The sequence below is a fragment of the Corvus brachyrhynchos genome, unplaced genomic scaffold, assembly GCF_000691975.1.
Source record: "Corvus brachyrhynchos isolate BGI_N302 unplaced genomic scaffold, ASM69197v1 scaffold443, whole genome shotgun sequence".
NCBI lineage: Eukaryota > Metazoa > Chordata > Aves > Passeriformes > Corvidae > Corvus > Corvus brachyrhynchos.
In genome coordinates, this window is record NW_008237220.1 from 293,706 (window position 1) to 306,961 (window position 13,256).

At 55.6% G+C, this 13,256-nt stretch overlaps 2 protein-coding genes across 2 annotated transcripts in view; one reads left to right on the forward strand and one right to left on the reverse strand.

The window, feature by feature from the left end:
* Positions 1-4,618, forward strand: part of ITGA10 (integrin subunit alpha 10) — an 11,313-nt gene extending 6,695 nt beyond the window's left edge. Inside the window, exons 15-29 of the mRNA XM_017728874.1 lie at positions 357-513; positions 1,198-1,340; positions 1,443-1,550; positions 1,625-1,710; positions 1,780-1,921; positions 2,337-2,429; positions 2,506-2,582; positions 2,682-2,765; positions 2,852-2,936; positions 3,002-3,115; positions 3,194-3,277; positions 3,378-3,491; positions 3,597-3,689; positions 3,979-4,092; positions 4,322-4,618. Coding sequence (XP_017584363.1) covers positions 357-513; positions 1,198-1,340; positions 1,443-1,550; positions 1,625-1,710; positions 1,780-1,921; positions 2,337-2,429; positions 2,506-2,582; positions 2,682-2,765; positions 2,852-2,936; positions 3,002-3,115; positions 3,194-3,277; positions 3,378-3,491; positions 3,597-3,689; positions 3,979-4,092; positions 4,322-4,378 — 1,551 coding nt within the window. The 3' untranslated portion in view covers positions 4,379-4,618. The remainder of the gene's footprint in view (positions 1-356; positions 514-1,197; positions 1,341-1,442; positions 1,551-1,624; positions 1,711-1,779; positions 1,922-2,336; positions 2,430-2,505; positions 2,583-2,681; positions 2,766-2,851; positions 2,937-3,001; positions 3,116-3,193; positions 3,278-3,377; positions 3,492-3,596; positions 3,690-3,978; positions 4,093-4,321) is intronic.
* Positions 4,619-5,196: 578 nt separating this feature from the next.
* LOC103612072 (E3 ubiquitin-protein ligase RNF115) lies at positions 5,197-13,049 on the reverse strand. Its single transcript, XM_017728875.1, has 9 exons — positions 13,014-13,049; positions 10,861-10,967; positions 10,312-10,363; positions 8,792-8,997; positions 8,123-8,194; positions 7,942-8,014; positions 7,771-7,864; positions 6,364-6,479; positions 5,197-6,293 (listed from the first exon to the last, which is right to left on the reverse strand). The coding sequence occupies exons 1-9, from the start codon at positions 13,047-13,049 to the stop codon at positions 6,183-6,185; spliced, it is 867 nt and encodes a 288-aa protein (XP_017584364.1). The 3' UTR covers positions 5,197-6,182.
* Between the last annotated feature and the right edge of the window lie 207 nt (positions 13,050-13,256).

A 13,256-nucleotide genomic window follows, 5' to 3' on the forward strand; every position in this document is an offset into this window, starting at 1 on the left:
GATACCCCGGGAATAAGGACATGGAGAAGGACAGAAACATCCCGGGGGGGGCAGGGACATCCCAGGGAACAGGGACTTGCGGGGGACAGGGACACATCCGTAACAGGGAGATGGGGGGATGGGGGCACCCCGGGGACAGGGACACGCCGGGAATAGTGACATGTGGGTTATGGGGACATTCGGGGGGACAGGAACTCCCTGCCTCAGTTTCCTCTTGTGGGAACCTGGGATGCTCCCGGGATCCTCCCAGGGCTCTCCATGCCTCAGTTTCCCCTGTGACAAGATCCAGGGTAGGGCAGGGTGGATGTCCCTGTCCCCACATGATCCCGATGAGATTTCAGGTGTGACTGTGTCCCTCAGGTCCCGCTGGATCGTGCAGGTGTCCGCGTGGATGTCTGTGGAGCCGGCGGCTGTCAGTGTCACACGACGGAACTGCCAGCGCCGCGGCTCCCACGCCGGTCCGCCCCCGGGCCGCCGAGACACGCACACAGAACCCCGTGGACATGGATATCGGTGAGTGTTGGCAATGGCGGACCGCAGGGTCCTTGGAGCATTCTTGGAGCATCCCCGGCTGTCCCTGGAGCATCCCAGAAGCATCCCAAAGGGTCCCGGAGCATACTTGGAACATCCCAGGGTATTACCAGAGCATCCCTGGCTGTCCCCAGAGAATCCCAGGGTGGGATCCTTAGAGAACCTGGGAGCATTCCAGGAACATTCCAGGAGCGTCCCAGAGTGTCCCTGGAACATTCCTGGAGTGTCTCAGGGTGTCCTGGAGAATTCCTGGAGCATCTCTGGAGCATCCTGAGGGCCCTGGATCATCCCAGGGTGTTGCTGGAGGATCGCGATGTCCCTGGAGTGTCCCACGGGCATTCCCTTAATCTTTCCAGACCGTATATATGGTGATCCTGGACCACCCCTGGAGCATCCCAGGGTGGCCGTGGAATCTCCCAGGAGCATCCTGCAGTGTGCCTTGAATATCAACAGAGCACTCATATCCCTGGAGATATGTGCTCCTCCCACTGGAGCACACCACAACATCCTGGAGCATCTGAACCTTCCCTGGAGCCTCACCGGTGCAGCCCAGCGTGTCCCTGGAGCATCCCAGGACCTCCCTGGAGTCCCACTGGAGCATCCTGGGGTGGGGTGCACCCACTCCCACAGGTGTCTTGGTCCCTGACCCGCTCCCTTATCCTCCAGATCTCCGGTACAACGTATCCCTGGAGGAGCGGATCCCAGGATCCCGTGCTGCCTTTGACTCGGGCGCCCGCCGGCTGCTCCAGCGCCGAATTGAGTTCCCACTGGGAAGGCAGAGCTGCGTCCGCGTCCCCTTCCACGTCCTGGTCAGCCCCAGGACTCCTCCCTGCCCCATGGGAGGGCTCTTCCCACCCCCCATTCCCAGGGTCTGACTGGAATGAGGCCGATGGGATCCCTTGATTCTGCAGGACACCTCAGATTACCTGCGGCCCCTCAGCCTCACCCTCACCTGGGCCCTGGATGCAGCTGCGAGGTCGGTGCTGGATGAGGCATCTCCCACCACCATCCGTAAACTGGTGGGTACTGGAAGGGGTGTCTCTGGACACTGGGATCATCCCCAGACACCAGGATCACCCCTGGCTCCTTCCAGATCCCATTTTTCAAGGATTGTGGGGACGATGATGAGTGTGTCACCGACTTGGTGCTCAAGGCCACCACGGACATTGTGGGCTCCAGGTACCCCCAGTGTCCCCCCAGTGTCCTCATGGCGTCCCTGGGATCCCCTGTGACCCCCCCGGCCTCCAGGCAGAGCCCCCACATCCTGCGGAAGGGCCGGAGGCGGATGCTGGTGGAGGTGGAGCTGGAGAACCAGAAGGAGAATGCCTACAATGCCAGCCTGTGCCTGCACCTGCCCGGGAACCTCCACTTCTCCAGTCTTGTGCTCCAGGTACAGCCTGGGGGTGGGCCCAAATCCCTGAGGAGCCCCTCCAAACTCTCCCACCAGGGCAAAGATGGAGACCCAGGTCTTTGGAGAACCTCGAGGTCATTCTTGTCCCAACCCATTCCAGGTGGGATGGGTTGGAGTGCATTGGGTCCCCAAAACCATTTCAAGTGGGACAGCGGTATATGTTGTGTCCCCAACGTCTCCCAGGTGGGAGCTGGGGGTCCACCGTGTCCCCAGCTCATTCCATTTGGGACATGGGGGTCCATCGTGTCCCCAGCCCCTCCTAGGTGGGAGATCAGGTTCCACTGGTCCGCTGTGGCCCCCCCAGTATCCCCCTGTGGGGGTCTATTGCTGCCACCTCCCAGTGCCCCAAGTCCCCCAACTCCACGTCCTGGCCCCCATCGTGTCCCCCTGGCAGGATCCCAGCACGGTGAAGTTGGAGTGCTCAGCCCTGGGGGGCCAGCGCCAGCACTGCAGTGTTGGGTACCCCGTCTTCCGCTCACAGGCCAAGGTAGGACGCCTGAGACCCCCATGAGCCCCTTGGGACCCCCCCCAAACCCCCACCACACCCGTCTGAGCCCCCCCAGGTGTCCTTCACCCTGGAGCTGGAGTTCAGCTGCTCCGTCCTTCTGGACCATGCCGAAGTCATGCTCCAGGCCACCAGGTAGGGGTGTGGGGGGAGCGCTGAACCCTCGGGGGAGGGGCCCCACCCCCGCAGTGTGGGTGGAGTCTGGGGATCCTCCCGAGTGTCCTCCCTGTCCAGTGACAGCACCGAGGCAACACCAGAGGACAACGTCGTCACGCTTTCTGTCCCCATCCTCTATGAGCCTGACCTGTTCCTGTCCAGGTGGGGCTGGGAGAACATGAGGCAGAGCGGGGTGATCACAGAGGGGGACACACACGATGTGACCCTCCTGTGTGCCCCCCCCCCAGTAATACTGACCTGCATCGCTACGAGGTTCATCCCCTTGGCACCTTCACCCACAGCTCCGGCCCTGAGTTCACCACCACGGTCAAGGTGAGATGATGGGGGCCCGGAGAGCGGCACCCAGGGGAGCCCTGGCTCATCGTGCGCCCTTCCAGGTGCAGAATTTTGGGTGCTACCCCATCCAGAACGTCACACTGCACATGGCCCTACCAGCACTGGGCCACCGCCAGGCCACCATCCTGTCTGTCACCCGTGTCCTGGCTGACAACGTGAGTATGGGGGACACTTAGGAGGGTTCCAGGGCGGTCCCTGTGCCCTCCCTTTGAACTCCCTCTCTCCCTCCCCAGGCCACTTGTGTGCTGCAACCCCCCCCTGAGGGGACACAGGTGGTCCCGGTGCCCCCTGAGGCCCTGCTGCAGCTGGACAGGCTGGTAGGGATTGTTGCGTCTCCCCCCCCCCCCCCCCCCCCCCCGAGTATTTGGAGGGTTCAGGGGGGTCCCCACAACTCCTCCCCAAATTTTTGCCCCCCAGGACTGTTCCAACACCTGGTGCCAGGAGCTGAGCTGCCGCCTGGGGAGGCTGGAGCGCGGCGGGGGAGTCTCTGTCCAGCTCCTCCGCACTCTCCATGACAGCTTCTTCAGCGGAGTGAGTAAAGCGGGGGCACCCAGGGGATTAGGGAGTCCCCCTGCTCCAAGGAGGATCCCGGGTGGGGGACGAGGCTCAGACCCCCCCACCTTTTCCCATTTCCAGGTGAAATTCCAGAGTGTGAGGATTGTCAGCAGTGTCTGGCTAGGGGTTGCGGGGGGCGTGTTGGTGCTGGAGAAGGGGGCGCAGCGCAGGGAGGTAGGACGCCCCCAATTCCCCATTTTCCCCCCTCCATCCTTGTTTTCCTCCCCAGATTCCCCGTTCTCCCTCAATGCCTGTTTTAACCCCCATCCCTGTTTCCCCTCTTACCCTTGGCTTTTCCTCCGAAATTCCTTCTTTCCAGCCAAGTCAGTTTTCTCCCCCAAATTCTCTGTTTCCCCCGTCCTCATTTTTCCTCCCCAAATTCCCTGTTTCCCCCCCTCTCCCCCAGTCCTCATTTTGTCCCCCAAATTCTCTGTTCCTCTTGCCAATCCCTGTGTTCCTGCAGCTGGTGCTGGAAGTGCTCCAGGGAAGGCGGGTGCCCGTGTCCCTGTGGATCCTGGGGGGCAGCGCCCTGGGGGGGCTCCTGCTCCTGGCGCTGCTCAGCCTTGGCCTCTGGAGGGTGAGGGGGTCATTATGCTGCTTTGGGTGGGGTGTGATGCCACCCGGGAGGAGGGGGGGGAGGCGGGTCGTGATATCACCTTGGGAGGGCTATGATATCACCCTGGGGGAGGGTCACAATGTCACCTTCAGAGGGTCATGATGCCATCCCGAGGGGGAGGTGTCAATGTCCCCCCGAGGGAGGACATTTCCACTCCCCCAATCCCTTCCTCTTCTCCCCTTGCCTCCAGCTGGGATTCTTCTCCCACCGGAAGCCCTCCCGGGAGGAGGAGGACGAGGAGCACTGAGGTGGCAGCTCTGCCGCGGGAGGACATTCCGGAACCTCCTGGGACACATTCCGGGGCCATCCCGGGGCTCGGGACTCCTGGGCACGCAGAGGGATGAGGCTGGTGGCCCGAGGGTGGAGCCAGAGGGTCTGGGGGCACATGTGGAAGTGGGAAAAGTGGGAGTGAGCCGGAATGGAGCAGCTCCAGCAATAAAGCTCCGGCCTGCGGTACTGCCGTGTCCTGCATCCCCGTGCACGCAGATGATCTGGGAACAGGAATGCTTCTTTATCCAGGGAAAAACCTCCAGACTGATCCCAAATGCAACACAGAAGGATGGGGGAGATCCAAATCCCAGCCCTCTCTGGCTTCAGACTTAAATCCAGGTTAAATCCAGGACCACAGGGAACGAATTCCTGATTTCCAGCACTATGTGGAAGAGGGAAGAAGTGGAAATGGGAAGTGCGTGGGTGTGACCCCCCCAGAAATCCACATCAGGGGAGCTGGACATGCTGGGTAACAGGGAAAAGCACTGGGATAAACCCAGGATCCAGCTGGATTTTCCCAATCTCTGTGGATCTGCAGTCCTGTCCCAGCTCTGGCCCCAGGACTGGGGTGTCCCTGTATCCAGAAGGGCTTCCAGCAGAGCAGGGAGGGGGGACAGGGACAATGTGTCCCAACAGAGTGGGAGGTGTTTGGATATCCTCCCTAGGAGACAAATCCTGCAAATTGGGGTTTTCCCTCCCCAAAAGCTTTTGCCGAGCTCATTTCTGCCCCCCACCCAGGAGAACCCCAGCTCCTGCCTCCCTTTCCCAGCTCCAAGGATGACTTGGGAAGGGGAATTCCTTGAGAAAGGCCTTTATTGGACGGAAGAGCAAAGAAAATCAGGAATTAAATCCATGTGCATATGGAGCCACTGAGCCCAAGGGGTTTGGGAATGTCACCCCCCACCAGGGATGGGGGTCACAATGTCCCCCTAGGGCAGTCAGTGGATACCACGACTACGAGGATAACTCCCAGGATTCAGACCTGGATAAATGTCACAGAAATGGGAAAAAATTCTCAAAATAACCAAAGAATCAGCAAAAATAAAGAGTTTCCTTAAGTTACGGGGGGCGGCGGGGGAATTCCCAAGGGATAAGCAACGTGGTCTGTATTTCCCGCCTGGAATGATTCGTGGGGGTGGAGGGAGGTTTGGACACACCTGGGGCAGCAGGCATGTGGGAAAGGGTCAGAAAAACCTGAATCAACCCCAAAAATAGTCCAGGATGAGATAAAATCCTGCTCGGTGCATTCCTGATACCATAGCATCCCCAGAGCCTTTCCAGGGCCCCAGGGACTCCTGAGGGTCCAACCCCCCTCCGGAAGGGCTCCAGAACCTTCCTTCTTCCACCTGCCATGATTTTATAGACCCCAAGTATTCCATCCAAAATGGGGCAATAAAATCCCTCGTGGATACAATTCCAATCTCCTGGAGTGCAGGAAGATCCCACAAATCCCCTTTTTATCCCAACCTTTTTTCAGGGAAGGCTGTGAGGGACTTGGAACCCCTCTCCAGACTGAGCCCCACTGGAAAAAAACTTTTTCTGATATCAAATGAAATCAAATCACTCCCAAAATTCCCAATTTAGGACTAACAAGGCAATTCCATGGAGCGTAAGGATAAATTCCCAGGAGAAGAGCGCTTGGTGCCGTAATCCCACAGGGTGGGCCCCCTAATTCCTGCTACTCGGGGGGGTTTGTTGGAATTCTCAGACAATGTACACCTCGAGCGGGGATGCTCCGGCCTCCGGAACCCTCTGGAACGCTCCAGAACCTTCCAGAAGGGTCAGAAAGTCCATCGCTCCTGCACCGGGCTGTCGGAAGCATCAGGATTCGGCATTTGTCGGGTGGAATCTTCCCCCTTTAGGCTCTTCCTGCAGACAGGACACGTATCGTGCTGCGGGGAACACAGAGCCGTTATCCTGGGGGATTATCCCATGGGATACGTGGGTTTTCTGGGATCTTACCAGCTCCAGCCAGGGCACGATGCAGCTGCTGTGGAAGACATGATTGCAGGGGAGCTGCCGGACCTGCTCCGCCACGGCGTAATCCTCCTTGCACACCGGGCATTCCAGCCCCGTGTCTGCAGAAAACAGGGAATCGCAGGTCAGGGGGACAGGAATAAAGGCTTTGGTATTTGGGACTCATTTGCATAGGGTCTACTGGGAATGGGGTGTCCAGGGACCAAAGAGATCCCACAACAGCAACAGGAGCTCTGGGATTTACAGATCATTTGTGCTGCATCTGGAACATCCAGGGATCAAGGAATTCCTGCCAGAAACAAGCCAGGATCCATCCATCCATCCACACAAAATCCTCTGGGGATGGAGCATCCAGGGATCAATGAAATCCCACTAGGAACATGAGCGTCAGGATTTGCAGGCTAGGACACAACCCACAGAGGATGGAGCATCCAGGGAACAAAGAAGTCCGGCTGGGAACATGAGCTCTGAGCTCCACCAGCTGGGATCCACCCATCCACACACAACCCCCAGGGATGTAAAGAATTCCTGGTGTTCTCTGTACATCACCATCAACCAAAAAAAAAAAAAACAAACCCAAAATCAAAGTAAGGATGTTTGGATTCCTGCCACAACTTTCTGGCCTGGAATATGGGTTGATGATCCCAATGCCAGGTGTCACCAGCCATGGGAGGTGGCTGAAATCCCACTCCCTCTCCTGCTGTTCCTCAGCTCGTGATGCTGACACAGACACCGCCAGGAGCTGAGCTCCCTCGGCGATCCCGGGGGTCCCTTCCGATTTCCATATTCCAAGATTTCATGATTCCTAGCCTGCTCGGGCTCCATGGGCTCAGACACATGGAATTCCAGTTAGTCCTTGGCTTCCCAGAGAAGAGGAGGACAGAGTGGTGCGTAAAACCACGGGATAAAAATATCCTGCGTAGAACCGTCTGGTTTAACCATAATGGAGGGGATAGGGTTCTGGTAATGGAGCAGCTGGGAGGGGGAGGGATCCTTGGGGTGAAATATTCACGGGATTTTCAATTGCAAAGCCAGGGTTGTTCTGAGACACTCCCAGGCCCCTGCTGGCAGTTTTCCATGACATTTCCAGAGCAGAATATGTCGAGAGCCAGTTTGAAAGGGAAGAAGGGACGAGTCGAGAGCACATACAGGGATTTGGGATGGGAGAACCATCATGGGGGTGGGAAGAGTCAGAATGGCACATTCCAGGACTCCCCAAACACTCTGGGAAACAGTGGAGCTCCAAGATTCCTGGGAGAACCGAACACCAGAGATGGCAGCAGCAAAGCCTGGGAGCTGACAGTTTCCAGCCCAATTTCACGGGCAACAAAGTGGGAATGGGGAGCTCAGGATGTCAAATACCAGGATCCAAGTGCCATTGGAGTCACCCACCGACTTGTTCCTGTGTCACCGGCACCGTTGGGAGCGATGAGATCTTCTCCTTGTCTGCCGGCGGTGGTCCCGTGTTTTCCAGCTGTCCCAGGAGCTGTGGAGAGGGAAAAATTCCATGCTCAGGAGCAGGGATCTGGCACTGGATCTGCCCCCGGCACAGGTGCCCCTCACCTGGGTGACGATAGCATCAAGGCCGCTCTGTCCCCACGCATAATCCCCAGGATTGGAGTGCAGCATCCCGCTCCTGCCAATGGGACGGTCCAGGAATTCCCCCCAGTCCCAAACCAGCCCCTAGGTGCTAGGTTACTGGTAGTTACTGGTGGGATCTGGGCTAATACAGGTTTTTACTCACCAGGAAAAGGGATGTTGGGAGCCAGGAACAGCTGAGTTGGCAAAAAACCCAGCAAAGATCTGCTGGATTATCCTAAAGAAGGAGGCATGGGGAGGAAAAAACACAGAAAGAACAAGTTAAGTAAGTAAATAAATGGTGGAAGAAAGGATGGGCAGGAAAACCAGGAATTCCTGCTCTACGGATGCCTGGCTGCATGGCTCATGACTGTGAAAATCCCTGGATAAAGGTCCAAAACGGAGAGAGTGCAGGAAGTAATTAGGGATGTGAGCTCATCCCAGGGTGGGAGAAGTGGGAATGCCTCGAGTTCCAATGGAAGAGTTGGTACTGGGACAGGGAAAATCAGGGAAAAACATGGAAAGAACAATCTAAATAAATAAATAAAGTGTGGCAGAAGGAATAAGCAGTAAAACAGGGAATCCTGTTCCCACGGATACAGGGCTCACAGTTGGAAATTTCCTGGATAAAGCTCCCAAAAGGGAGGGAGAGCACAAAGGAATTGGGGATGGGAGCTCCTCCCAGGATGCGAGTGCTGAGAATGCCCTGCGTTCCAGGCAGCAGGACAGGGACAATGACTCAGAATTGTGCTAAGGGGGCTGACAGGAAGTGCCAGGATCCCATTTTCCCAGGTTTCTCCCCAAATCTCCTGTTTTCCCCGGAGAAGACACTCACCCCTCAATGGCGGGTGGGCGATCCGGGCGGGAGCTGCCACGGGATCGGTACCTCCGAGGCATCGGCAGCCGTGGGGGGCGACTGGGCCCCCAGAGCTCGGCCGGGGGGCCCCTCTCCGTGTCCCGGCTCTCCGGATCCAGGGAGCTGCTGCTCAGGAATGGCCGGAAATCCGGGAAGAACATTGTGTGGTCCAAGTGGTCCCAAAGCTGCGGAGAGCAGGAAGACGGGAGACATGATACCCACTCAGCTGCGGTGCTCATCTCAGGGGGAACGCAGAGGCAGCGAAGTCCACTTCACCGGAGCACATTCCCACAGCTGTCATGGATCCCGGGAAAAAAAGTCTGGCAAAAAGGCTTAATCGTAGCCCAAGTGGATCCAGAGCTGCTGCAACACCCCCGCCGCAAATCCCCGCTCCACGCGGATCCCAATAAATCTGGAAGCTGTGGGGTTGGTCTCTCCCTCTCTCCAAGGGCTGGAATTTGAGGCGGAATAATACTGGACACTCCCAAATCCATGGGATCACTCAGGGGCCTTACAGGCATGGGGAGGACATAGATGTGAAAGGATGGAAGGATGGTATCTGTATCCCTGGGGTGTCCCCAGGAACATCTCAAGGTGTCACCCAATCCTGTGCCCCTCATACTGCTGTTTTGTGGGAACTGCCCACGTGGGTAATGCCATTCCCTGCCCCTGCAGCAGATCCTGTGCTGCTAAATCCGACTTGCTCCCTGATTTACCCAATTCCTCTCCCGTAGCCTCTCTGAGGGTAAGCAGGGGGTGATCCATGGATCTCCTTGCTACACCACTCCAGGGGTGCAGGAAAACCCCCAGAAATTCAGAGCCAGAGCCTGGAGACCCTGCAGAGACCCTCTCCCACAAATCCATTTGGATTAAGGAATAAAAACCAATGTATAAACATTCCTGTTCTCCTGCTGCTCTGATGGCAGCTTTGCCTGCAACCACACCCTGGGGAGAACTTCCAGTTATTATTCATCCCCAAATCCAGTTTAACTTACGGAGCACAAAGCTCCACGGGCGGGAAGACGGGATCAGGATCTCCCTGAAACTCGCGAATTTCTGGGATGCGAAGTGATATCCAAGCCATAATTTGGGTCAGAAGACAAATGCATCCAGATGAAGAGGGGGAGGAACCCAGCTGGATGCTCGGAGCACGGAAGCAAACAGGAAGGATCCAGACTGGAATTCCGGCTGCTTGGTGACCCCATTTCCGGCCCAGGATTGAGTGGATTTCCTACGAGTCTGGACTTTATAACTGATGGATTCTGGAAAATCTGGGGGCAGGGAGAGACAGTGAATAGCTCCTCGCCTGGCTGAGCACCCCCACACAAATCCCAGGATCTGCCAGCGCTGGGGTAAGGCTCTTCTCTGAATCCTCCTTTTCCTGTCATGCCCAGCCCTGGTGGGTCCCAATGCCGATTTTCAGTCTCCCGAAAACTCTCAGAAAAAGGAGCTGCTGGGGAAGACGCCTCAAGGAAACTGGGAAAAGCAGGAAAACTCACCTCCGCGAACTGCGAGGAGGGGCTGTCGTCCAGGGCGTTGCCATCAAAAAAACTGGGAAAAAGAGGAGAGTGAGGGCAGGGCCCATTCCCAAAATCCCCCCACGCTTCCCAAATCCCCCCTTTGTTTCCTGAAATCCCCCCCAAAAAGGGCAAAAAAACCCCCCAAAAACGGGCAAAGACCAAAAATAATAAAAAGGGTTTTTTTTCCTAAATATTAAAAACGGTAAGGAAAAAAAAAGGGTAAAAAAATTCCAAAAAGGGTAAAAATATCAAGAAAACCAAAAAAGGCTTTTCTTTTAAAAAAAAAAAACCAAAAAAAAAAACCCCACCCAAAACCACAAAAAGCAGGGGAAATACATCAAAAAAATAGCAAAAAAGAGCATTAAAAAAAAAAAGTGTACAAAAAGAACCCCAAAAGGTGTAAAAACAAAGCAAAAAGTCCGGAAAAAAGAGAGCTAAAATAGCATTTGTCACACTAAATCTCCTTATTACTTGATCCATTGTCTCTCCACGTGCCTGGATATTGGATATCCCTGGATTCTCTGGTACCTGGAATCATCAGTGACTTCCTCAATGAAGCCGGACTCACAGCGGGGGCAGGTATATTCCTGGGAACACAGAAGTGAGCTGGGATTAGCCACAAAATATTCGGAATTCTAAGGAAAAGATCCCCCTTCAGGAAGATTCCTGATCCTAGATCCCGAGCAGCTCATAACACCAAATCCCATGAAATTTGGGCACTGGCGAGTGAAAGAGCCACTGGCAGGATCTGCAAAAGCACGGAATGAAATTCTTTTCAAGGAGAAAAATTTTCCCCATTCCCATTCCCAGAGTTTTGTCCCAGAGCTGCAGATCAGCTTCGATTTGGAGAAAACCATGGAAAAAACAAAAAGACCCCACAGATCCGCTCTCACCGATCTTCCCTCTCCAGATCCCATCTCACAGCCAGAGCTTTCCCAAATCCTACACTTTGAGCACCGATTTTTGTGGGATCTCCATCCAGAACCAATCCCCCTGGATTAGAACATTCTTTCCTTCCCCCATGCTTCCCAGATCCCTGAAAATCCTGCATCCTGTTCCACAGCACATGGAACGTTCCCCACACTTTGGGCATGGATTTTGTGGGAACTCCATCCAAATCCTGGATCAGACCATCACCAGCAGGGGGTGGGATGCTGATGCATTCCCAGAAAGCTTTGGAATATTTTTTCTGTTGGAATCCATATGGAAATTCCCAGCTTCCCACCTAGTAGCTGGAGAGAGATAAAAACGACATTTGGGAGAAATAGCTCTGGAGGGAGGAAGAAAGGAAACGGGAACAGATGGTGTGTGGGATCCTGCAGGGCCTTGGAATCAGCTCCCTGCTTTCCCGGGGATATTTAGGGATGCAGTGGATGATCCTGGAGCCTCCTGGGTGCTCACATCCTGGGATCTGCACAGGGATCTCGTTCCCTAAGCAGGACCCAGCCATGGTACAAAGAAAAACAGACTTTCCAAGGAATCCAGTGGCATCCCATGGCTCTGACCCCCATCCAGCCTGGCGGTCTGTGATTCCCAGAAGAAAAACAAACTGGAATCCCACTAGGAGCATTTGCTTTGCACTCAGATCATTCCTGAGGCAGCTGGAACTGTGCGGCACATCCACGTCCAGCCTGGACTTGATCCCAAATCCGGGCAGAAAAGTTAGATTAGGTGGCTTTCCAGGTGATCCCCACCCAAAAATGATGGAAAGATGCAAATGGAATCCCAAAGAAAGGTGTGTGGGACAAATGGGACCGTGGAGAAGTTCTCCTCGGCTCTTGCTCCATCCAGCACCTCCTCCACGGCTCTAATCCCAATTTGAATTTCCCCTTTTCCCTTGTCTCCAGTCAGGATAACTCGGCTTCTTCACCCTAGCATTGGGTTGATACCTTGTGCAATTCCATATCCCTCCTGTCATCCCCACATTCCTCACGTGGAAAGCAAGAAAAAAAAAAAAAATCTCCCTGGCACCTCCGAGGCTCCACTTCTCAATCCACAGGGATTTTCACGTGGAAAGACCCTCCTTTATACCATGTGGATGGGGAAGAGGCATAAAGTCTCCTTAGAAAGTCTCCAGATGACTTTCCAGGGGAGTGGGATTCTCTGACCCAACATCTCCACCTTGGGCGTTGGGAGGTGCAGGAGAAGTTCTGCTTGAGAATGCCTCACTTTCCATGCCCTTATCCCTAATCCCCCTCAATGACCCAAACCAGGAAATTTTGGGCCAAAAAGGTGTTTTGGGTTCGGATTCTCCAGGCACAAATCCATGGGGAGCAGCTCCCAGTGGGATCCCTGGGCAGAGCCACAGGGCCATGTCCCTCCACTGCCAGGAGTCTGGGGGGTTCCTGAAATGGGAACTGGAGCAAGAGCCAGCGGAGAATCCCAGGAAATGAAATCTCAGGTGCTTCCCTGGTGTTCCCCGGGGAGCAGGGCCGGAGTTTTCCTCCCAGGATAAACAAGGAAGGTGATGGAGGCACCAGGAAAACCCAGGTTTTGGGGATGGAGGGGTTGGAGCGAGAACTGGACAATGTGTCCTTCTTAAAAAGTGGGATTGGGAATGCTGGAGGAAAAAAACGGATCCTTCAGCGTGGAATGGACATGGAATAAAGAAAAATTTGGGATGCTCCCAGTTCCAAGGAATAGGAACTGAGATAACTTAGGCGCAGATGGACAACTCCCACCCTGTCGGAGGAGCAGACGCTGCAAGGGCCGCTCATGGAGCGGGATGGGAATGGGATTATCCCCTTCCATGAGGAACAGGAGCTTCCCCCAGTCCCTTTCCTGTCTGAGAACTGGGATGGGGGGTGGGGGGGTATCACCTGTTCCATATGGCAACAACTTCGGGGGCTGGAGGTCGCCCCTTCCTTCGGGGCTCAGGGAGGGATTGGGGGATCCCCCCTGCCCCTATCCCCGCCCGGGGCTCA